The sequence below is a fragment of the Brachyistius frenatus genome, unplaced genomic scaffold, assembly GCF_029030835.1.
Source record: "Brachyistius frenatus isolate BFR_SWC_R1_liver_20210118 unplaced genomic scaffold, ASM2903083v1 Contig_230, whole genome shotgun sequence".
In the NCBI taxonomy this organism is placed as follows: domain Eukaryota; kingdom Metazoa; phylum Chordata; class Actinopteri; family Embiotocidae; genus Brachyistius; species Brachyistius frenatus.
The window spans coordinates 535920-559543 of record NW_027210829.1 but is presented as its reverse complement, the minus strand read 5'-3'; the positions used below and the strand labels follow the sequence as shown (position 1 = coordinate 559543).

Genomic DNA, 23624 nt, shown 5'->3' with positions numbered 1-23624 from the left:
AGGTCACTCGTCTGACTGCTGCACAGACAAGAAATATCCACCCCTAATTGCATTTACAACAAAAGGTTTAATTGGAACAAAATATAATAACCAATACTACAACAAATTGACAATTCCACACATCAAAAAGTGTCCAAGCAGGTAATATGAAAATCAAAAACCTCTGAGATCTCAGGAATAAATGAAATTGAAAAAAAAAAAGGGTATAAAAGAAAGAGTTGAGTTCTCAAATGTCCTACCGCACCCCCTGTGCACAACAATGTCCAGCGAAATGGACTCCAGGTGAACTGTGATGTCCAGCTAAGATGAAGATTCTCTCAAGGTGAAGGTAGACGGTAAAATGAATGAAGATGGGGTGAGTGGTGGATGGACGGTACCTCTGGTTCCAATGAAGAAGCTATTCAAAAAAAAAAAACCAGCCAGGATATCAAATGTTCAAAGTTCTAAGGATCTGTTGGCGAACCTGCAGCTCTTCAATGGCTCGTCGTTCAACATTCAATTTAAAGTTGTCAACTTTTCTTTAGCGGAATCTGATTAATCTTTTCCTGGTCACAATTCCTACCATACCGAAGCACAGAGGACGGAAAAACAAAGATCCTCTATTGGGAGATGGATGATCACTTCTATCGATCTCTGTGCATGGAGTAACAAAGATGATATATCAAGGAAAATATTGACTCTCCTAGCACTTTTCTGTGTGCAGAGGAAAACGGCTGTGTGACAACCTGTCGACCTTACTTAAGGGGACAGTAACATAGTTCCAAAACATAATAATTAAGATCCCAGATTAAATTATTATGGTTACACTTGCATGACTGACAGGAGAACACAACGGATGTAAGACATTGTCTGTGTGGAATAAAACCCATTAACAAACTATACTGTGGCTGGTTGTTGTGTGTTTGGACCGGAAGAACCCACGGTGACGGCAAGATGTCCGTCACAGATATATTTTTATTTTTTGTTTTCTAGACCAAACAGCAGATTCTGAATTGACTGCACCGGTGATAGCAACAATGTAGGCTAATTGATCCTGTCTGATCATCAATACTATATTGATCATCTATCAAACTCCAGGAACAGTATATGAAGAATTTGGTAAGTTTAGTTTATTGAATCAAATATTTTCATACTGTAGTGAAGGCTATACAGGACTAGTTAAACTTCAAACTCATGTTCTGCAATTCAGTAACAGATATTGAGAAGACGTTCACCAGTGCTGTTTCTGTGCTATGACTCTGTCTAATAATAAAGATAAGTTTGATGTGAAAATGGTCATATCATTTATTTGTGACAGCTTTTCCATGGTATTAGGTGTAATTGATAATGCATTGCTATGTTGTTATAATTCTTAAGGTCAAGTGCTACCTTCACATCTTGTTGCTAATTAAATGTAGTCCTCAAGTCAACTTAAATAAAGTTTAATTGTACAGTGCCACTTTAAATGCAGTAGGGTGGCCCAATGGATGTAAAGCAGTGGTGTAACAGTATGGATGGACTGTATGTTTGAATAGCATGTACAGCAACTTCCAGCACTTTTATTTTATGAGTTTTCTTAATTTAGTCATTGTTTGATACATGATTTGCTTTTGGTCATTTCAATTAATAGAAATATATATTCATACAGTCGTGAAACCATTATGGTGTCTGAGGCCTGTTGACCATGTTTTTATTGCAGAATGAGTGGGTGGTGATGACGCTCACCTCAAATTAACCTTCAGGTTTTCTTCTGTTTGTCTATTTGTTATGCCCAGATGTTCATAGCTCTGCATTTTGAGTTATATACATAAACAAAAACTAAAATATTCAAGAAATATAATATGATTACCTTTTGGTTGGTTTTTGATATTTGGTTATGCTGCACCTTTCAAAGCAGTCAGTCTTTATTCAAGTTAAAGGTACATTCGTTGGTTGAGTTTTTTTTTCCAAATTTGCCAGAATAAAACCAGAATAACCACAAAAAAACATTTATAAGGCGTTGTTATGTTGCGTCAAGATGAACTTTTTCATAAATAACAAAAACTATAAATAGTGCAGAATGATTTAGAAGAAAAAAGAGAATACATTTCTCATACTGTGTACGGACAAAATTAAATAAACATTAATTAGCAAGTCCAGAGTCAAGATGTTGTTCCAGCCCAAGAGCCTTGACATCAGTGTAGATGCTCTCTTCCTCTGTAGGTTTTCTGTCCCTTGTTCCTCTTTTACTAGCTTTTTTATTGGTGAAAATTGGTGCAGAATAAACCAACGAGTCCTCATCTGTCTGAGGAAACAGAAACATTTGGAGCCTGCAGGATATTTACACATGCAAATTAAAAATAAATTATAACGTGCTGCTATACATTTACTTTATAAATACCTGCTGGTTTTCCTGATCACCACTGGCTGCTGTGTTTGTTTGCAGATCAATTTCAGCTGTATAACAAAAAAAAAAAACAGCATTAATGTGAATCCGGTTTTGGGAACTGTTTGACAGATTGATGTATTTGCCTACCTTTACAAAGCCCATATGATTTTTTGGTGAGTTTCTTGATTGAATAAAGGAGAAAGGCTATGACCATCAGACTTATAGCCAAAGCAGCACATAACAGATAGAGAACTGCTCTGTCCGTCTTCAAGTCACACGTGTTTACTGCTGGAATATAATGAAAAGGAGTAGATACGGAAAGTTAACATTTAATAAAATTGTAATTAAGAGTGACTTATTATTTAGCTGTTTAATGAGGCATTACAGAACATTCAAATTAAATTATTGATCCGAATTCAACAAACACATATGCTAATTTCCCCCATTATATAAAAATATGATGCAGTTACCTTTAGGGTTGAGTTTTGATTTATTTCCTAAAAGTGTGTTCCCACATGTGGCGACAGCACAGAAATACGTCCGAGAATCGGAGGAGGTGAAGTTTTTGAAGTAGCTGTAGAAACATTTCTTTGATGAAACTCCGTCAGGGTTCTTTTCATTTTTATATCCATCGTTCACGTGAGTTAAATTAAGATCTGGGTGAGATTCGTGTGATTCAGCGCTAAAGCAGAACATGCTGTCATCTGCCGGACATGTTTTATTCTGAGAGTCACGGAGGACCGAACACCGCAGAGTCACTGAGTCTTCTGGGGGGACAAGATCACGAGGAGGGACTGTTGTGAGAGCAGCTTCTGGCCCTGAGAAATAAAAGGAAAACATGTAAAATATTCATCATTAAACAAAAAAACTATTTTGACAGTTTAGTTTTTGCTTCATATGAATTATGTAAACAGGCACAAAGTTTACATGCACAACTGAAGAAATGAAGGTATGTAAATTCACCATGTTTTGAGAAACCTAAAGAAATTTGAGCTTTTTTAGGAGTACTTACCTTCAACGATTAGAGATGTTCCTTTCACAAATTTAAAACTTTGTTCTCGTACTTCTACACAGTAGTAAACTGCCGTATCACTTAGGTTTGCTTTTGAAATATACAGAAGAAATGATCTATTCTCTACTTGAGCTCGAATGTGGTGATGAACACTCCTGAAGCTGTATGATCGTCCTAAGACTTCAGGAAAGTTTCCAGAAACAGGCCTGATCCAAAATAAGCTTCCCCGAACTGTGTTGGCGCATGACAACTTCACATCATCTCCAACACGAACAGTCTTTGTGTCAAAGACACGATCATCTGTGCAAACTGAAAAAACACCAAACAGATCAATGATGAACAACAGACACAGAATCATAAACGCTGTCGTCTAATTCATCCTCAGAAAACAACACTATATGTACTTACAGCCAACTCGGAGCATCAGCAGGGAATAAAATATGATCAGCATTTTCTTATAAATCCATTTGAGACTGCTGTAATTGAAACCTTATTAAAGATGATTCACCTAAATGTAATCATATCCAGTGGGCGGAAACAATTTCAGAGCAATCTGATTGGCTACTTGTTACGTTGGCGTTTCTTCAGTGGAAATAATATCAACCATGTTTCCAACACATGAAACACCAGCAGCAGTTTCATCACATTTGTGATTCGCTTTGTGGGTTTAGTCAGTGAAACTCACAGCAAAAACTCAGTGACTCATCAGTTTACACAGTGTCTGCAGGGAAAAACTGAGCAAAAATAAATTGTCACATTCGAGAGACAATACAGCACATTTTGTGTTGCTGTTACTATGGCAACACCATATTTATGTGGGTTTACAACCATTTCTTCTCAATACCTGAAAGAACTGAACTTTAAATGATACGTCTGAACTATTTGACATCTCATTATTCTATTCACATTTGATCAAATATTAGTACTAATATTAACATTATTAACACAAAAAAAATCTGTGACACCGGCAGCTAGAAAACACACAACAACAAATATGGTTTGAATCACAGGACATCAAGGCCCATTCAGCTTCAACAATAAACAACTAAACAATATTAGCCTCCTTCTCCAGCAGCGAAACATGCAAATGAGTAACTTTAACAGTACTACAGTGAAAAAAAATACTCTGTAACAAGTCAAATTGATGTGACTTATTCAAATATATGCATCTTAACATTTTAGTTTCGTAGCATCAAGTGAAAAAGTAGTTTGTTTACTCTGGAGTAAACAAGTGTAGGAAAAACTACCTAAAAACCTCATTTTAGAAAATGTACATTACTTTTCAACACTGATACTGTTGCTGAGTTTTAAAGTAACACAGGAAACCTCGCTGTGTTTTGTATACGAATTATAGCTGCGAGTAAATGTTACATAGCCAGCTAATTATGATAAAACGATACTGAGACGCAAGGCAATATTTAAGCAGGATATAAAATACAGGATTTCTCTCTCCCGTAATTCCAATCCTAACCCTGTTGCTTCTTCTTCTGTGGTAGGACGTTAAACTGCTTCTCACGCACATACCTGCTGTTACAGATGCTGTTTACATCCTGTCCTGTTGTCCTCGTGATATACACATTAGTGCACAACCTGTCTACATTAGTTTGTCATTATTGCACAACTGCTACGATATGTTCTCACCACTGTATGCACATGGACTACATTTTTGTTGTTGAGGAAAACGTGAATGCCATAAAAAAAAAAAAATGACATTATGAGCTACACAGACCAATTTGAACTGATTTAGATGATTGATTTATTCGTGTTATTAGTTTCTGTTATTGAGGGGGACTTTAGAGGTAGACTTTTTTCCTCTTAAAAACACCACATCTGCTGCTGGTGTACACACGGCTATTACATGTAACACAGGTGTCTGGCTGTAACGGAGGGACGTTACAGTTGTATGGCCGGCACTGTAACCACTGAAAAACTTCACTATGAAGAACACTTACTTCTCTACAGAGCCACAGCTACACCCATTGTGCATGACAACAGCATTTATTTCAGTTGTTACAGTTTATACAACGTCCAAATTGTTTAGGGACAAACCGAAGCACCTGGAGAAAACTCACGAAAACCCCTGACACTAACTAAACACTAACCAAATACTTACTAAACACTAACCAAATACTAACTAAACACTAACCAAATACTTACTAAACACTAACTAAATACTAACAAAACACTAACTAAATACTGACTAAACACTAACTAAATACTAATGCCGCACTGCCTCTGTGTTCTTTGACATTTATCTTTATGAGGACCAATAAAAACTGAAAAAGGAGTAATCAAATTTTTGTAAATGAGGGCCCTCACAAAGATAGATGTACCAGCGGTTGTGTGTTTTCACTTATCCTGCTTCTGCTTAAGATGTTTTCTATTGGCGACAATGTGCTGGTGTCAGGGATTTCTTAAAACATCTCCAGAGACTTTTGCTATTTCAGAGACCTCCACTGGTGAAGAGATCTCTTCTGGTGTTGAGATCTCTTCTGGTTTCGAAATCTTTGCTGGTGTAGAAACCGTTGTAAAGTTGTCCTCAGGTGTAGAATCCTGTAGGACGAGGTCAGGCTTGAGGTTGCTGACCTCCTCCGGTACAGAGTCCTCTGAGACTGTTTCTGGTGGGGAGATCTTTTTGTGTGTAGAGACCATTTCTGGTGTAGAGACCGTCGTGACGTTGTCCTCTGACGTAGACCCCTGTGAGACGACCTCAGGCTTGTGATTGACGGCCTCCACGGAGTGCTTCAGCTGCTTCGTCAGCTCCTCCACCTTCTTTCTCAGTCTTATTGTCCCCTGTCTGTGCTTTATGTATGGTGGACAGTTCAACGTAGAAGCTGGTCTTGTCCTCTAGTTAGGTTAGGTTAGGTTAGGTTAGGTTAGGTTAGGTTAGGTTAGGTTTTATTAATCCCCGAGGGGGATTTTTTTTTTTTTTTTAATTTTTTAAATAGTTGCTTTATGAAGTCACATTCTCCCAGCTGGCCTCTTCCTGCTGGAGTTTTATGATCTCCAGTTCTCTCTGGAGTTCTTCACCCCTCAGCTCTTCATTCAGGATCACAGACACAAGATCCCCTTTGCTTTTCCTCATGTCACTGGACTCGGCCAGATTGTCAGCTCTGGAGCACCGATTCAAATCTCTGATGATGTCTTTGGACCATCTCACCTCCTTTTCAAAGCAGAATCTCATGTGCTGTTCCTTTTGTATTTGTTTCTCCACCACACACATTATTTTCCAATCACAGTATCTGTTGTCTGCCATTTGCCTCCTCTTTTGCTCCTCTCGCAGACGGTGATTGATCCTCTGTAAGGCCCTTTTATGATTCTCCACCTTCTGTTTCAGATACTCCCCCTCAGTAATGTTTTGTGGTGGTGTTGGCTGAACAGAAGCGGGAGCAGCAGAGTTTGGGGGCTGGACCTCCGCTTGGTTTTATTGCTGCCGTCATGAAGCGCAACTGTAAGCGTCCTGAGCTTCTCTTTCATGGCCTCGATTTCCTTGTTGACATTGAGGCTGAACTGCTCTTGAAATAAAGTTGATTTTGTTTGGATCTGATACTGGTTTTGTTCCATTTCTGCCAATACAATCACTCATAAAAGTGTCCTAATAGTACAAATGTTGTCTGAGTTCTGACCCATAGAGATTACTTCACAGTAAATCAATGACTGCCTAACAGTGTTGTGTGAGGCCTCGGGCCACAACACACAAAATTGATATAAAGAAGGACACAGGAAAAGTCATGACTGTAAAATTGAACTTAAAACAAAAAGGTTTTCTCATCCATTGTGTCCTTTGTACTCTGCATTTCCTTGCTTGCACATAAAACACAGACAAAAAAAAAACAGATTTACAGTCACCACTGAGACAAATGATGCATGGAAACTTCAACATTGTTGTGGTTGAGCTTTCAAGCAAAGGTGTCACTGCAGAGGGGCTTTGCTTCCTGTCTCTCTATTTCTCTCACTGCTGCACTGTTCACCACTTGGTACATTGATGTACTTGCAGTCTGTCCAGATCCATTGTAAATATATCAATAACATAATTACATTCAATTTAAATGAAAAACAATCCAACTATTTATATTGCTTATTATATGATAACAGATGCATATGGATGTTGATGCCTGTTATTTCAAAACACCAGAACGCTTGACATCATTTGTCCTTTAAAAACCTAAAAAAAAAAACAATCAATTAGTTTAAACAAATTTAGTCTGCTGAAAGCTCTTATAGCGCTCCTCTCTGCAGAAGCCCTTTACAAAGTGCTCTGAGACCAGAAAGACTGAGGGTTTTTATTAATCTAAATACATGTTAAACATTTTATAAAGAAAAATTTGAATTATATTTGCTCCATCAAATGATGTGGTTTTACTCGCCATGCTTCTATCTGCAGTTGTATCTACAATTGTGGTTCGTTGGTAAAAACAGTCGGTTGGCTTCTGTCTCTCTCACTTTTTCTCTTCATGCGCACAAAGAAAAGAAAAAAAAAGAATTGAAACCACAGCTGAAAATATCTTTTTCACAAGAGACACTCAGTCAAACAACCTCTGGAGCTACTAGTATTATCAGTGTTACATGAAAAGAATTTCATGCTCTTGACTTCGATGCCAATATAGCAGTTGAGCCTCATGTATTTTATGTATAAGCCTTTTGCTTCTTTGTCATTTGCACATCAGGAAACTAATGACAAACATAGATATAGAAACACCTTTTTGAGTTTACTTTTTGAAGTTATTTCCGCAAAATTCTAACCAGTGAAATTAGTCGAGAGTGACACAACAAACTTTTTCAAACCGTCTCTGAGTTCTCCACAACTCTCAACTGTCTGCGTGTTTTTTGGTCACATTTCCTTTCACTTCTTGCCTGCAACAGGCCCCCATACACGTACGTGTGAACACATATTGTGAACACAGAAGTCCTGTTTTCTTCCGATATCAATTTGGAAACCACAATTCTCCCCATAATATATCATCTTTTAAATATTATATATATGATTCTCTCTGGGATATTTCTTCTGTTTTTTATGTTGGGAGACAGAAACAAAACTAAAGGCTTAGCACAAACAGAAAAATAGCAAGACCAAGATAGGAAGAAAACAGCTTTTAACCACAAACAGTTCCTTGTTTATATATTCTTACTACTCAGTAAGAAAGGTAGTGAAGAAAATCTGATCCTATTGAATGAGACCACAGCACAGCACTGTCACAGCACAAAGCAAGAGGAAGCTATAACTTTCATGAGTAAGTATTTCAAGTTATGTCCCTTGGGCAATATCTGTACCTGAGCTACTAATGTTTAGGTGACCAGTAGTATGTGCACATTTGTGATGTCACCATGGCCATGAAACGTCAGCAGAGAGCACACATCAACTTTTCTGTCCTAATTTCTGGGGAAGAGATAGAAGTTGCAGTGAGCAATATCCGGTTAGTGGAGGTGGTACGGAGCTGTTAACAAGATTACAAACCTGATAAACACCCGTTTTGCACAATTTAAATGCTGAACTGATTTCTGTGACGTTAGTAAGTGTTTAGAAAGACAAACAGATCACACCAGCAGCAACAGTTTGGCACTAGAAAGTGTGTTTTATTTGTAATTTTTACGTGAAAAAGATAAATTCTGTGTAAATACATTTAAACAAAAGAACACAAATTTGAATTAAGATGATACACAGTATAGTATGTACAGTACTGCAACATAAAGGAAGCCCTTTAGTTAGTTTATCAACTTGATTATTCAAAGCAAATGAACACCAAGCATGAGTTAACAGTCTAATCCAACCCCAAAGCCTTGACAGCAGTGTAGATCTTCTCTCTCTCTTCTTTCCCATCCTTTACTGCATTTCTTTCAGCTTTCATCATGGTAAAGATGACAGCAGAATAAATCCATGTGTCCTCATCTGTCTGACAAAATATATGAAAAAAAAATATGAGCAATATCAAAACCTTTATTGACTTGATTAGATAAAAAACAATAAAAGTGCTTTACCTGTTGATGTTTCTGTCCAACCCGTTTTTTCTGCAAGCCAACAGCAGCTGGATAACAAAAAAAATTACAGTACAGAACAATAAATGAAGATTCAATCATTTAAACTTCATTGTCTAGAGAAAATATGAATTACTTCTTTTACCTTTGCAAGAATCACTCTTGTTTTTCTTGATGGCGTGAATGAGGACAGCAATAACAATCAGACTTATAGCCAAGACAGCACAGAGCAGAAAAATAAATGTGCTGCCCTCCTGTGAAAACATGCATCCTACAACAGAATGAGAAGGAAGAAACAATGAAAGTCATAGACAGTGGTTAGATGATTGGAAAAGTAAAATTACTACTAGTTAATTTTGCATGAAAAATCAGACACTTGAAAATTGTAATACTTTCATAAACAACAAATTGAGTGCTTCTTAACAGCATTACCATTATTTACCACATTGTGAGTATCAACATAATTAGAGTATGTCTTATATTACTGAACTCAAAATCTTACCAAGGTGCAGCTTAGATATGTTTCCAAATAATATCCTTCCACATGTGGCCACAGCACAGTAGTAAGTCCCAGCATCAGAGGAGCTGATGTTCTTAGAGAAGCGATAAACGCAGCTCTTCTGAGCATCAGATTTCTCGTCACATTCATTATTTCTATTTCCGTCAGTGTAGATGGTGTCTGGATGAGACTCATCTGATCCGACTCTGAACCAGAACACACTGTGATGTCCTGGACACTTCATGTGCTCAGGGTCAGAGAGGATTGAACACTGGAGAGTTGCTGAGTCTCGGCCTGGACCTGATGCTGTCGGCCACTGAGTGACGGTGTAGTTTGATGTCTGACTGTTTCCTGACAATCGTCAGATTGCTAAAGTTGTTGTCAATCTTAACCTCCCATCTTGAGTTAGAAAACTCCGGTGCATACTTGGGCTCTGTCAACGTCCTCAGTGTTACTATTACTTTCAGACTTTCTCCGAAGCTCTGCTTGTACCAGTGGACTTCCCTACGGCTCACACTCAAATTAGGCAGAGCACCTATTAAGGTTACAGGTTGGCCAACTTGAACTGTGGTTATGGGAATTATTGTATCTGTATTAAATGAAACAATACAACACATGAAAAGACAGATTGTGAACAGTGAGGAAAAGTTATGATGTAAAATGAACAAGTTTGCATTTAAATTCTTGGCAGAGAAAGATTTTGGAGACAAAATAGCACTTACATCCTTGGTGAACAAAAAACAATGTAATCCATAAAACAACCATCGTGAGATTGGCACTTGTTACAGACCTTGTTGGTATTTTGTGTGAGTTCAGGAAGTGAAGTATTCGTGAAAGGTAAAACCTCCAAATGTATCCGATTGGTTATTACGCAACATGTAAAGAAGTACACGTGTTGAGCGTAGTCACCTTTACTCAATCTTTTAACTCTGAAATGTCATTTATTTGTTTAGTGCGGTTGTCTCTCTGTGACCTTTTGATTTTTTTGGGGGCAGATTTTGAGTTGGGTAAATCAACTATTTGTATGAGGTTTGTAACAGTTGACATGGTAGATGTTGTCATCTGTATTACAAAGAAATATGCAAGACTAATGCAAGTGTCAGACCAAATATACAAGAGGGAATACTTTGTGTCCACAAGATGAAGGCAGCACATGCAGAACTTCTACTGAGCAGTTAACACGGATGTTTCAGGCTATATTGAAATGTAACAAAGTTCATTTTGTGACTTGCCTTCCCACTCCTCTCAGATATTTGTTTACACATATAAAGTTTTTACCCAAATGCGAGGAGAATCAAAGTCCTCACTAAACATTTCAATTACATTCAAATTACATATGATTGTGTCATATTGCTCATCAGTTCCCATATCTTAAGTCGAATGATGCAGAGTGGTGTTTGGAGCTGTAATTTGCTAGCATAACTCAAATTGGACGTTTTACATATTACTCCTGTCAGAGTTTGCAAATGAGGTTTCTCATTCGAAAGGTTTCTTTAGTTTAAACTACAGTACAGGAAGATTATTACAATTCATCTCAAGGGGGAAATTAACAAGGGTACCAAATTTCATGGCAGTCCATTTTACAGTTTTTGAGACATTTCACTGAAAACTGCCAACCGGTTAGTGGAAAGTTAGGGAATCACCAGTCTCGTTAGGATTCATCTTCTGGAGACCATTAATGTCGGTACAAAATGACAGCGATGCTTTAAGTAGTTGTTGAAATCAACTTTGGAACAAAGTGATGGGTGAACCAACATACCAACTAACTTCCACATCCCTGGAACCATTCTGCAATCATGACTAAAAATCTAGCTTGCCATTTGTCACTGAGAAACATAGAGAAGAAACATGTAGGACCAGTTAACCTACATACACCTTATCATTAATGGTGACTCACCCGCTCTGTCTGCCAACACATAAGCAGGAAGAGAATAGAACAGACATTTATTGCACTGTGTACATTCATTGTACATTCAGCAGCAAAGAGGCATGTCACAACTTTACATGAAAGGAAGAAAGGAAGCAAAGTTATAACCAAAAGACAGCGATTGAACCAGTGGGCGATTTACGAAATTTGGAGTTTGGTTTCTTTAAAAGGAAACTTTTTACTTGCAGTAACCACAAATGTTGAGGTTTTTGTGACAAGAAATCCTGGGCCACCATTAGGACAAACAGCAAACCCTTTTTTCAACACCATTGAAAGAGCACCTCACAAAGTAGTGGTCTGTACAACAATGTCTGAGACTCCGTCAACAACAACAAAGCAACCCACAATCACGCACAGAAATATGCAAGGATGGAAAGAAGTAACAACTACTTTTGCTCTTCCTACTTTTCTGCTTGTGCACACAGTCTGTGCACTAACAAACAAATGATGCACGGAAAGTTGAGCATTGTTGTGGTTGGCCTTTTAACAAAGGTGTGATTTCAGCAGGGCTTATCTTCCTGTCAATCTGAAACTGAATGGCCAGTGACTTTGATGTAAAAATGTTTGTGCAACTCAGGCTTATTAAGGCAGGAGTTTAATGAATAAATACTGTTAAAAGCAAACAGTCACATTAACTGACTAAATTACTATCTCACTAAAGTCCTAGTAACTAGCTTTTTGGGGGATTTTTGTAGCTCTTCCTTTCTTGCAACTTTACCCTCATTGCATATCCTGTTGAAGGATCTGTCAGGTCTGTTCTGAGAAAACAGCTTCAGTGGTTGGTCAAAGGGCGGAGAAACGGCTCACCACAGCTCATCTGTCAGTGTATGGATGTGGCTTAGACGACAAAAATGATCTTACAAAGTACTACGAGTCTGCAAAAGTAGAGGATTTTATTGTTGATGTTTCTTTCTACATTTGCAGGAAGTTTTATAAGTTGTGTTGCAAAAATACTGAGACATCAATTCACTGTCAAAACCACAGGCTGCCTTTCTGTTGGTCTTTCTTTCACTCTTGTCCAAAGATGAGGATTAAAAAGAAACTAATAATAATTTACAGATAGATTTGCATGTACCAAACTTCAGTATTAACAAACACTACATTCAGAGCTTTTAATCATGACCACGATCATTTTAAAACCTTGATCTATGGTGTTATTATTGTAACCATAGCAACGAATGTCCCATAACCTTAACAGTTAAGCAATTGTATTAAAAAAGGTGTTTTCCTAACTTTGAGTAGTAGTTATAGTTATTTTTACACAAACCATGAATTTCCCCAAAGCATGTTTGGGCCTAAACTTAACCAAGCCTTTAAGACGGTCGTGTGAGATGAGGAAATGTTGTCCCTCATTGTGCATAACCATACCTTTAATGAATGATTAGTTAAACTATTAAAGAAAAATAATGAATTATGTCAAATATAGCATCACTGCATTCATCTTTGCCTTCAACTTAGTTCTAAACACAAAATAGTCCTGCCTTAGTCTGATGTTGTGTTCTGTGATGGTATATGGCAGAGTTTTGTTGACTATCACAGTAAAGTGAGTACCTCTGGGTGGACTCTGAATTTGAACCCATGCCAAACTATTTTTATTCAAAATATTTCGCATTTCATTTGGATTAAATCCTTAATCATGACAGGCATGAAATTCTCTAGTTGCATTCAGTGACGTTCAATACCCATAACCTACCCTCGTCTGTTTTTGTGATTTTTTTTTTTTCACATGTAGTGTATAGTTAGATTTCAAAACTGAACAGAGCTGTGCATCATCTGCAGTCTTAACACCACTGCCATCTTTTGGTAAAAAAAAAACAACAACCCAGATGAGTCAACAAATAGCAGAGAAAACTAGTGAACCGAAAAAAGGTTAATCACAAACGTTCTTTGGTAGACTAGCTAAAATAGTAAGTTTTAAATGTATATCTGTCCAAAATCTATATTGCTCCCAATCACTTAACAGGGATTTTAATTGATTTGATTTATTTGTGTAGGTCACATGAAAAAAAACAGATTGTTATTGGATTAAAAAAGGGTGATCCAGAGGAGCCGCGACGAATTCAGAAGCTCCACATCATCAATGACAGCCCGCCCACAGTCATTGCTGCTTTACTATAGATGATTGTGAAAGATAGCAGTGGGTGAGGACGGTCAGAGCTTTCAAGATGTTGAAACACGAGTTAAGAGTCAAAGACTTTAAAAAAAAAAAAAAATGCATTTTTGTCTGTTGCATGTTTTTTTCATTATTTACGAAAACAATGGGACTAACATGGCTGAAATGGATGTTGATTACTTGAGTTTCCCTGGGTTGGATAAAATAACATCTCACAATTTAAGGTTACCCACTTATACAGTAACTCCCTTAACTCATCAAGATGTAACAATTGCAAATGGGGGTCTTCTGTCCATCCCTATCTGCAGAATACTGTGGAAATAAATATAAAGGGCCTGAGCACAAGGGGAAGAAACAACCGTATGTATGTGTAAGCACATACATACATCTATAATCACTTCTGAGAAACAAAGATGCAAAGAAAGTTAAGCATGGTTGTGGCTAAGCTGTCAAGATAGAGTGTGATATGAAAGCTGTATTCTTCCTGTCATTCTCACTTGTATTTTTGTCTTTAGACCAGCCAAGGCTTTCATATCAAAGGCAGGAGTTAGAGCTGTGATCCTCCCTCTCACAGTCTGACCTGCTTCATGTTTATCCGGTGCAGGTCAACCAATTAAAACATATATTCATGTTAAAATCTAATGCTGCAAAAACATTCAAATATATAAAAGTCCTTTTAGAATTACTTTGAGGATCTTCATGCTTCACATATTGTTATCAAGAGTAAAACATGCAGTTCAAAGACAAAATGAAGAGGGGACTGATCTTTGTTAAATTTGTTCTCTGAGGCATACGATGTCCCTGCTGGGAAGATGAAACAGTGTAAACCACATTTTCACCGAGTAGTAGATCTGACACGTAAAAGTCAACTCTTGTCCCTTCTGTTTGCAGTGTGACGCACAATGAATGTACCATATTTCTAGATCATTAGAATCGAGAAAAGTGTGATTTTGTGTTTTAGGATTTGTACAAATGTATTTGAAAATATGTTCCTGTCCTTTGATTAATGTAAATTCTATGTCATTGTGGGTTTCTCCATATATACAAAAAAAGTAATTGGACTATACTGCTGCACTGTTACTGATTCACTTCTCTTTTATTTCCTGTAGGAAGTAGTCAGTCAGGCTCACAGAGGGTCCTCAACCAAAACTGGACAGTGTAACCAGATCTCTGTGATCTTTTGATGCTACAAATGAGCATGTATACAGTGGTGTGAAAAAGTGTTTGTCCCCTTCCTGATTTCCAATTTTTTTGCATGTCTGTCACACTTAAATGTTTCAGATAATCAAACAAATTTAAATATTAGTCAAAGATAACAAGTAAACACAAAATGCAGTTTTTAAATGAAGGTTTTTATTATTAAGGGAGAAAAAAAATCCGAACCCACATGACCCTGTGTGAAAAAGTGTTTGGCCCCTCCTGTTAAAACATAACTTAACTGTGGTTTATCACACCTGAGTTCAATTTCTCTAGCCACACCCAGGCCTGATTACTGCCACACCTGCTCTCAATCAAGAAATCACTTAAATAGGACCTGCCTGACAAAGTGAAGTAGACCAAAAGATCCTCAAAAGCTAGACATCATGCCAAGATCCAAAGAAATTCAGGAACAAATGAGAAAGAAAGTAACTGAGATCTATCAGTCTGGAAAAGGTTATAAAGCCATTTCTAAAGCTTTGGGACTCCAGCGAACCACAGTGAGAGCCATTATCCACAAATGGAGAAAACATGGAAAAGTGGTGAACCTTCCCAGGAGTGGCCGGCCGACCAAAATTACCCAAAGAGAGCAGCGACGACTCATCTGAGAGGTCACAAAAGACCCCACAGCAACATCCAAAGAACTGCAGGCCTCACTTGCCTCAGTTAAGGTCAATGTTCATGACTCCACCATAAGAAAGAGACTGGGCAAAAATGACCTGCATGGCAGAGTTCCAAGACGAAAACCAAAGCTGAGCAAAAAGAACATGAAGGCTCGTCTCATTTTTGCCAGAAAACATCTTGATGATCCCCAAGACTTTTGGGAAAATACTCTGTGGACTGACGAGACAAAAGTTGAACTTTTTGGAAGGTGTGTGTCCCATTACATCTGGTGTAAAAGTAACACCGCATTTCAGAAAAAGAACATCATACCAACAGTAAAATATGGTGGTGGTAGTGTGATGGTCTGGGGCTGTTTTGCTGCTTCAGGACCTGGAAGACTTGCTGTGATAAATGGAACCATGAATTCTACTGTCTCCCAAAAAAATTCTGAAGGAGAATGTCCAGCCATCTGTTCGTGACCTCAAGCTGAAGCCAACTTGGGTTCTGCAGCCGGACAATGATCCAAAACACACCAGCAAGTCCACCTCTGAATGGCTGAAGAGAAACAAAATGAAGACTTTGGAGTGGCCTAGTCAAAGTCCTGACCTGAATCCTATTGAGATGCTGTGGCATGACCTTAAAAAGGCGGTTCGTACTCAAAAACCATCCAATGTGGCTGAATTCCAACAACTCTGCAAAGATGAGTCGGCCAAAATGCCTCCACAGAGCTGTAAAAGACTCATTGCAAGTTATCGCAAACACTTGATTGCAGTTGTTGCTGCTAAGGGTGACCCAACCAGTTATTAGGTTTAGGGGGCAAACACTTTTTCACACAGGGTCATGTGGGTTTGGATTTTTTTTTTTCTCCCTTGATAATAAAAACCTTCATTTAAAAACTGCATTTTGTGTTATCTTTGACTAATATTTAAATTTGTTTGATGATCTGAAACATTTAAGTGTGACAGACATGCAAAAGAAATCAGGAAGGGGGCAAACACTTTTTCACACCACTGTATAGTACAAGTAAAACGAACAAGTACCCTGGTCAAACCAAAACTAGTTGTCTCATGCAGCACCTTCCTTCTTGCACCTCCTATGCAATCAACTTTTCTAGGTAAACAGCATAATAGGTCACAGGCAGAGACATGCCTCAGCACAACCAGGTTTTTTTTTTTTTGATATTCGCATGAATGAATTTATCCCCCAGGGTCAGGGTGCAAATAACCTGAACTGCGGCTTGATGGCACTGGTTCTGCAACATGTCAATATGCTCACTCACAGCCTTTTGAAAATGAACAAGGTTCTCACTCACAACAACACAATTGCTCTCCACCACCCCAACTCACATTTAATGATGACAATTTTAAACACTCTGCCAGAAGATTTTTTTTTTTTATTATGAATTCCTACCGTATCCAAGCATGATAAAGCAGAGACAACATGTGCATGGTACGATCGGCTTTAAAAGAAGCAGTAGCAGTGGAACAGGAGTCAACAGAACTCCAGTCCTAAATGTTAGATGTCAACAAGCCTTTCAGGGTTCAAATTACACAGTGGCTGTTCTCCGGTGTGCACAAACCCTACTGCTAAACATTTAACATGCACGCACACATGGCAGTGTGGTGCAGGGCTCCTGAAAAAAATCTCTCTCTCTCTCTCTCTCTCTCTCTCTCTCTCTCTCGCCATATCTTTACTTTCCCTTTGGGAATTAGAGCATAAACTTCTGTTTACAACCACGAAAAGGAAGCAGGCATCCGAACTAAGTGTCTGTTCGTTTTTGATCTCCTCCGGTCCGTTTCAGTAACATGAACATGCGGCTCATGCATATCGCAACACGCCCCAAGAACACTTCCTACTTCATGCAAGTCAATAAGATAAAAACAGAACAGATCAGACGCATTGTCAATTTTTCTTTGAAAGACGTCAGGACTGCTCAGCCACTTTGTGCTCGAGGTGGAGGAAGAGGGGGTGAGCTGAGGTTCACAGTGCAGCTTTTTGCTCAGCCCAGAGTGTGCGTTAACATCTCCATCGCTGCATTTGTATGTAAGGAGTGAATTAACGACACTGGGCTTTTTGTTACTATGACCATTTAATTCAGGAACCTTATTGTCCAGAAAATCTATCATTGACTCATTGGAGCCATGATGGTTATGATAGATTTAGAGGTACTGCAAGTGCAGTGTCTGTGTTTAAGCCAATCAGGATGATGTCTGCGTTGTAAAAAATGTACACCCTTTTGCGCAGAGAAGTGAGCTGTATCGCGATGCTCAGAACACTGGCTGCTTTGATTCTTCTTGGAACAGTGTGTAAGTGCCGCTATTATGCTGTATTTAATGAGCCAAGTTTTTTAATTAACATGACAGAACAAAAAATATTTGGTAAGTCATGGTAGATTTTATATTGCATGTAATTACTCTTTTTGTTTCTCTCTTTTCTTTAGGTCTGATGCAAACCCCGAAGGTTCCTCAACAGGTCTCTTTGACTGTGGCTGAACTTGGTGATACTTTTACTGTGACATGTACAGTCGTTGAGGATGGAACAAGCTTGTTCTACTGGTACAGGCTGTATTTTGGATACATGGTCCAAACAGTTGCCATGGGAATTTTTGCCAAATTAAACCTCGCAGAACAATTTGACAACCCAAGATTTGAAGTCACGAAAGTGGGTAAAATGTATTCTCTTACCATAAGAAACACAAGCAAAGAAGATGAAGGAACATATTTCTGTCAAGCAGGATCGGCATACAAATGAGCTTTTATTAATGGCACACTCTTGGCTGTGAAAGGTAAAGAATATTCATTTTACTGTGTTTTCTATAACTGTGTGAATACCCAAAGAACTATAGTTAATTTCTTTTCATGTTATTTTTGTGAATCAGATCGTAAAAATGTGCGGAAATCTGTCTACGTGAAACAAAGTCCAGATGTGGAGTCGGTCTGGCTGGGCGAGCCAGTGACTCTGCAGTGTTCATTTCTCTCCAAGAACCAAGAAAACACAGATCAGTGTCCAGGTGCATGCAGTGTGCACTGGTTCAAAGCTCGATTCCAATCCCTTCCAGGAATCATTTACACCGACAATATCAGCAGTTATAAACAAAAGGAAAGGAGATGCGTTTACCGTCTGTCCAAAACCATAAGAGACTCTTCTGATGCTGGGACCTACTACTGTGCTGTGGACACATGTGGAGAGACCCTGTTTGGTGAAGGAACTAAAGTGGAAATAAGTATGTATTTACAGTTTTATTAAAATAATTGCAGTTTTATCATTGTATTTAAATAATGAATGATTAACATTGTTTATTCATTTTTAATTTTTTTTATTTTGTGTGCCATTTTTCTATTTGCAGCAACAATTTTATCTTTGTCTAGATAGAAATATGCACACAATCAAAAATCCAAGCTGCTACATTAGTGAATTGTGTCATTATACCAAGAACCCTAAGTGGAAAGAGCGATACAAACAAAACTCAGGTTTATCCCTGATAATTGTATTGTGTATTGATTTAATCGTTCCATGCAATCTTGTGGCCAGAACAGTGCAAAATATTTTTACTTCACTTCATTTATTACTTACAAAGCAGAAAATAAGATGTAATCTTCCTTGCAATAAAATCTTAATGTTTATTATGATTATTACAAACTATTTATTGACTCTCCAAGATAGATGCTTAAAATTCTATTAAGTGAAATGACAGTTTTTTAAAACAAGATATTCAAAATCTTATTTTTAATCATATCACATTTAATAATCTATAGCAACTGCAGTCTGTCAGTTATACAAGTCATTGATGAGTAAAAAATAGAATGTTTGCTTTGTAATTCTTTCTAATCTCAGGACAAGTATGGGACCCAATTGTCATCGTGCTTGGGATACTATTGGCCCTCTGCGTGATTGTGATTGCAATCCTGATTTTCTCAAGAAACTGAATGTCAGTTCAACAACACAGGCGAAGTACAGCAACAGATTCTGGATTTGTGGATCCCGAACATCACATTGGCCCATTTGATTGAATCAGTGTAAAACCATTCCTCCTATTATTAATGTTCAATTGTTTGAATAGTCTGTTGTAGTATGTTGGACATTAGGGGAAGATCTGTAAGTAATGGATCATTTCAATCAATTATAAGCATAAAGAAAAGCATAAGCTCCACCAAAAGGAAAGTATACATGAAAGCCCCTTTGATACCTTTTTGCAGTGCTCTTCCTTGGTACAGCCCTTGACTTGTTGTATTGTCCCTGTGATATTAAATATAACATTGCATTGAACTCTGCCAGTTTTAGTGTGTTTCTTTGACAATTCTTTGCTCATTTTGTGAACAAGTTTAAACTGTTAAATTTGTTGATATTAAGAAAAAACACATTTTGGAGAACCTGAAGACTTCTGGCCCAGTTTAAGGTTTAATGTAAATACTGAATAAATTAACAATAAGAGAAAAAGTGACATTTAGAACTTTTAACATATTTATTATACCGACAGAGTACAGAGTTAAGTTTATGAAACTGCAGTTGGGTCTTCCCTCATTCATCTTTCCTTAGCAGCATTGTTCGGTTTTTACTGTTGATTAAATAAAGAAAAAAAGAACAGAATTATCCCGTTTGGACTTTAATCACATGGTCATATTACACATTAAATTCAACACGCATCATAATATGAATAATAATGCTGGCATAGGCAGTAACTGCTTTTGACAAAAGAGAATCAGTGTGAAGGCAGCATAGAAGGATGAAGGAAGACCGTCACTCAAAGCTGTAATATCTAGTGAAACAAATTTGAAGTCCAGCATAAAAAAAAGCCTTTTGATTCAGCATAACTACTTTTAAGCGTTTAAAAACATAAAATTAAAAAAATTTCAATCAATCAAACTATATGTCACAGGCAACTTTATCGTGACAATATCTTGCACATATAGTGCTAACTAATGCCAAACACAGGTGTTGATTTGCTAATCTGCCCCAAAAGCCTTGACAGCAGCATAGATCCTCTCTACCTCCATCGCTTTTTGATTTCTTGTTTCACCGCTGCCAGTTTTTATCATGGTGAAGACGACAGCAGAGTAAATCCATGGGTCCCCGTCTCTCTGAGGAAATGTAGAGAAAATATTGAGAGATGACTTGTACCAACGTAAATGCATCATAATTGTTTTCATAATTTAATTTTACCTTTGAATTCCTTTTTGCAACATTTTCTTGCATGGAAACAGAAGCTGCCAAATAAAATAAATTATATTTAGAAAAATATATCCAGGTACACCATCTTAAATTTCATAGATGTACTGCAAAATGAATAAAATTAGCATTAGCTTAAAAATAAATTATATAATTATATTAAATTCAATTACCGTTGAAACAATGACATTTGTTTTTCTTGATAACATAAATGAGGAAGGCAATAACAACCACACTTATAGCCAAGACAGCACACGGCAGAAGCGGAATTATGTCCTGTAAATTACCAGACAACCCAAAGCTGGTCCCTGACACAAAAAAACAAAAACAATAAGAGTTAACATTTATAAATGAAAGTAAATGAAAATGCAAACCCACCCCTTAGTAAGATTGTTGATTGAGGGGGTCATACGTTTCATTTAATTTACATAAGAAAATACAAATAAAAGGGATTGAAGGTGTAAAATATTAGTAAAATAAAGATACCTTTTAAAGACAAGTAGGTCCCACTCCAATACTCATTGTTCCAGGTAGAGACAGCACAGTGATACAGTGCTTCATCTTCTTGGATCAACGTCAAAATGGTCAGAGTGGTTATGTCTGAGGTACAGTTTGCACTAAATCGATTGGAAGAAAACCCTTGTGCTAATGTAGGATTTGCAGTAGTTTTCATCATTGTCGTAATTAATGTTAGCGTGTCACCAATACTCTGTTTGTACCACTTAACTCGTGAAAAGCTGATATCCGAATCCTGGACAAGACATGTGAAGGTCACAGGTTCACCAAGCTGACCTGTGGTCACTGAGATCAGCGAGTCTGAATTAAAAGACAATGAATAATTTATAATTGGTAAAACATAATAATCACAATATCGTATAATAATGAAATAGAAACAGAAGAATTATATTATTATATATTATATTGTATATAATATATAGATAGATATATATATATATATATATAGATATATATATCTAGATATATACTGTACTGTATATACTGTGCATTTTATATTTTATATTTTTTACTGCTATTTTACTCCTATTTTATTGCTTTGCTATTATTCTATTATTATCTTATTGCTTCTGTATGCTGCTGTAGCAAAAAAAAAAAAATCCCCTCGGGGATTAATAAAGTAACTACCTAACCTAACCTAACCTAAGAAAACATGGATTACATGCATTCATATTCACTTTAATTCATAAAACTACAGCTACAAATATTAAATATGGCCTAAATGTGTTCCATTTCATGCCAACTGTAAAGAGGAAAGTGGCAGTAATTATTTTACTACACTAAACAAAACTGCCAAAAACAAAAAATCAACTTCATTTTCTACCAAACACCCAAATAAATTGAAGAGAGGAAGAAAGCACTTACGTCCCTGATGAACAAATATCAGAATAATCCACAAACACAACATCGTGTTGTCTCTTCACTGTTTTTTCAGAGAGTGCTACAACATTGATGTGGTGATGTGATGTTGGTGTCTGGTTTCAAAAGCACATTTCCTGTCATCCTGTTCTTGTGCTATTTTATGACTTATCAGGCTTTGTAGGCCCTTCTAATTTAAAGAGAGTTGGGTGTTTCTATTAAATGGTGCAAAAAGGTCTTTGTGAAGACTTTCACAGACATTTAAATTATTATCTATTTACTGAAACTCAGTCGTGCTAAGATCACAGCTTCACATCTGTTCAGCCCTCTTTGGCTGGTACAACATGTACATTATTTATTTCCAAGCTCACAGAGACTTAAAGGAGAAATGAATGATCAATTGGGCTGACAGGTAAAACATTAAGTGGACAGTTTGTGTCATTATTAGCGTTTCAAAAATTGATAAGTAAACATTACAAAGCTATTCTAGTGGCTCTGTCAGGTTTCACTTAGGCCAAATAGCCTATTCACATCAACATGATAGCATTCTTGCACTGAAAATGCTAACACGCTGATGTTTAGCAGGTAGAAGTTTAATGTTTACTGTGGTATCCATCTTCATGTACAAAGTGTGCTGCAAAACTCGTGGCTCTGTTTAAAGGTAATATAAGCATGATCAATTTTATTATTTTTATTGCTTTACCTGTATTTATAATGCTGCTGTCGCGAAAAAACTTCCCCTTGCGGGATTAATAAAGTAACTATTCTATAACATACTAGCAATGACCACATTTTTATCAAGTAGACTATTGTCACTTAGTTGAATGTGTTAACTGTACTTTGTGTTTAGTGCTAAAATAATTTGCAATTGTTGGTATGCTAAGGTTAATGGTAGCGTCATGTAAATTTGAGCTTGATTATGGTGCACGATGAAAATTGTTCATGTTTTTGGTAACAATGACTGTACCAACGTTTGTGCCAATCCATCATATAGATGTTAAGATATTATGTAGAATAAATGAAAACTTTAACCTGCTGGTTGCAATAAAGGAAAAGGGATTAGGATCAATCCTCAAGGACCATGAATATTGTTAGAAAAATTACTCAGAGGCTGGATTCAAAATCAAACACATCGGACATTTATTCTTGCAAGAAGGAGCAAATACATGTACACTCAAAGAAGGATGTCCAGCATTGCTCAACGTCTCTCCTCCGTAGGGCAGCTTTCATACAGTGTGACAAGCAGTTGACATCCACCCCCATTTCCTTTACATCTGAGTTCAGTTGTAGGTCACAAGATAATGGACGTCGTAACATATGGACGTCGTAAATTAGATCATGCTGTGGACAGATAGTACTGAGTGAGGTCATAGATCACAGGATCCAGACACGGAGACGTCGTGTCTGAGACCA

General features: G+C 37.3%; 2 protein-coding genes and 1 pseudogene across 4 annotated transcripts; 1 reads left to right on the top strand and 2 right to left on the bottom strand.

Annotated features, from left to right (window-relative positions):
- Nucleotides 1-1638: 1638 nt before the first annotated feature.
- On the bottom strand, nt 1639-3819 carry LOC138633672 (uncharacterized). 3 transcript variants are annotated; one of them, XM_069720050.1, is made up of 6 exons: nt 3768-3819; nt 3360-3668; nt 2818-3165; nt 2495-2635; nt 2360-2415; nt 1639-2263 (listed from the first exon to the last, which is right to left on the bottom strand). In XM_069720050.1, exons 1-6 carry the CDS (start codon nt 3808-3810, stop codon nt 2102-2104), a joined length of 1059 nt encoding a protein of 352 aa, XP_069576151.1. In that variant the 5' UTR covers nt 3811-3819; the 3' UTR covers nt 1639-2101. The 3 variants fall into 3 exon arrangements, with proteins under 3 accessions (XP_069576151.1, XP_069576149.1, XP_069576150.1); XM_069720048.1 differs by having other exon boundaries at nt 1639-2259; XM_069720049.1 differs by having other exon boundaries at nt 1639-2259; nt 2495-2632.
- A 5099-nt stretch (nt 3820-8918) lies between these two features.
- LOC138633668 (uncharacterized) lies at nt 8919-22280 on the bottom strand. Its single transcript, XM_069720042.1, has 6 exons — nt 22218-22280; nt 21324-21653; nt 9835-10182; nt 9478-9603; nt 9336-9382; nt 8919-9250 (listed from the first exon to the last, which is right to left on the bottom strand). The coding sequence occupies exons 1-6, from the start codon at nt 22258-22260 to the stop codon at nt 9119-9121; spliced, it is 1026 nt and encodes a 341-aa protein (XP_069576143.1). The 5' UTR covers nt 22261-22280; the 3' UTR covers nt 8919-9118.
- LOC138633669 (uncharacterized) lies at nt 17935-19882 on the top strand (annotated as a pseudogene).
- Nucleotides 22281-23624: the final 1344 nt, after the last annotated feature.

Excerpts from the sequence above, each read along its gene's own strand:
- LOC138633668 (XM_069720042.1), bottom strand. The coding sequence starts at position 22,260 with ATGTTGTGTTTGTGGATTATTCTGATATTTGTTCATCAGGGAC. Across the intron at positions 21,654-22,217 it reads GATATTTGTTCATCAGGGAC|ACTCGCTGATCTCAGTGACC; the intron begins GTAAGTGCTTTC and ends CTTTTAATTCAG. Across the intron at positions 9,383-9,477 it reads CAAGAGTGATTCTTGCAAAG|CTGCTGTTGGCTTGCAGAAA; the intron begins GTAAAAGAAGTA and ends TTTGTTATCCAG.
- LOC138633672 (XM_069720048.1), bottom strand. The coding sequence starts at position 3,810 with ATGCTGATCATATTTTATTCCCTGCTGATGCTCCGAGTTGGCT. Across the intron at positions 3,669-3,767 it reads GCTGATGCTCCGAGTTGGCT|TTTGCACAGATGATCGTGTC; the intron begins GTAAGTACATAT and ends GTGTTTTTTCAG. Across the intron at positions 2,636-2,817 it reads ATCAAAACTCAACCCTAAAG|CAGTAAACACGTGTGACTTG; the intron begins GTAACTGCATCA and ends ATTATATTCCAG.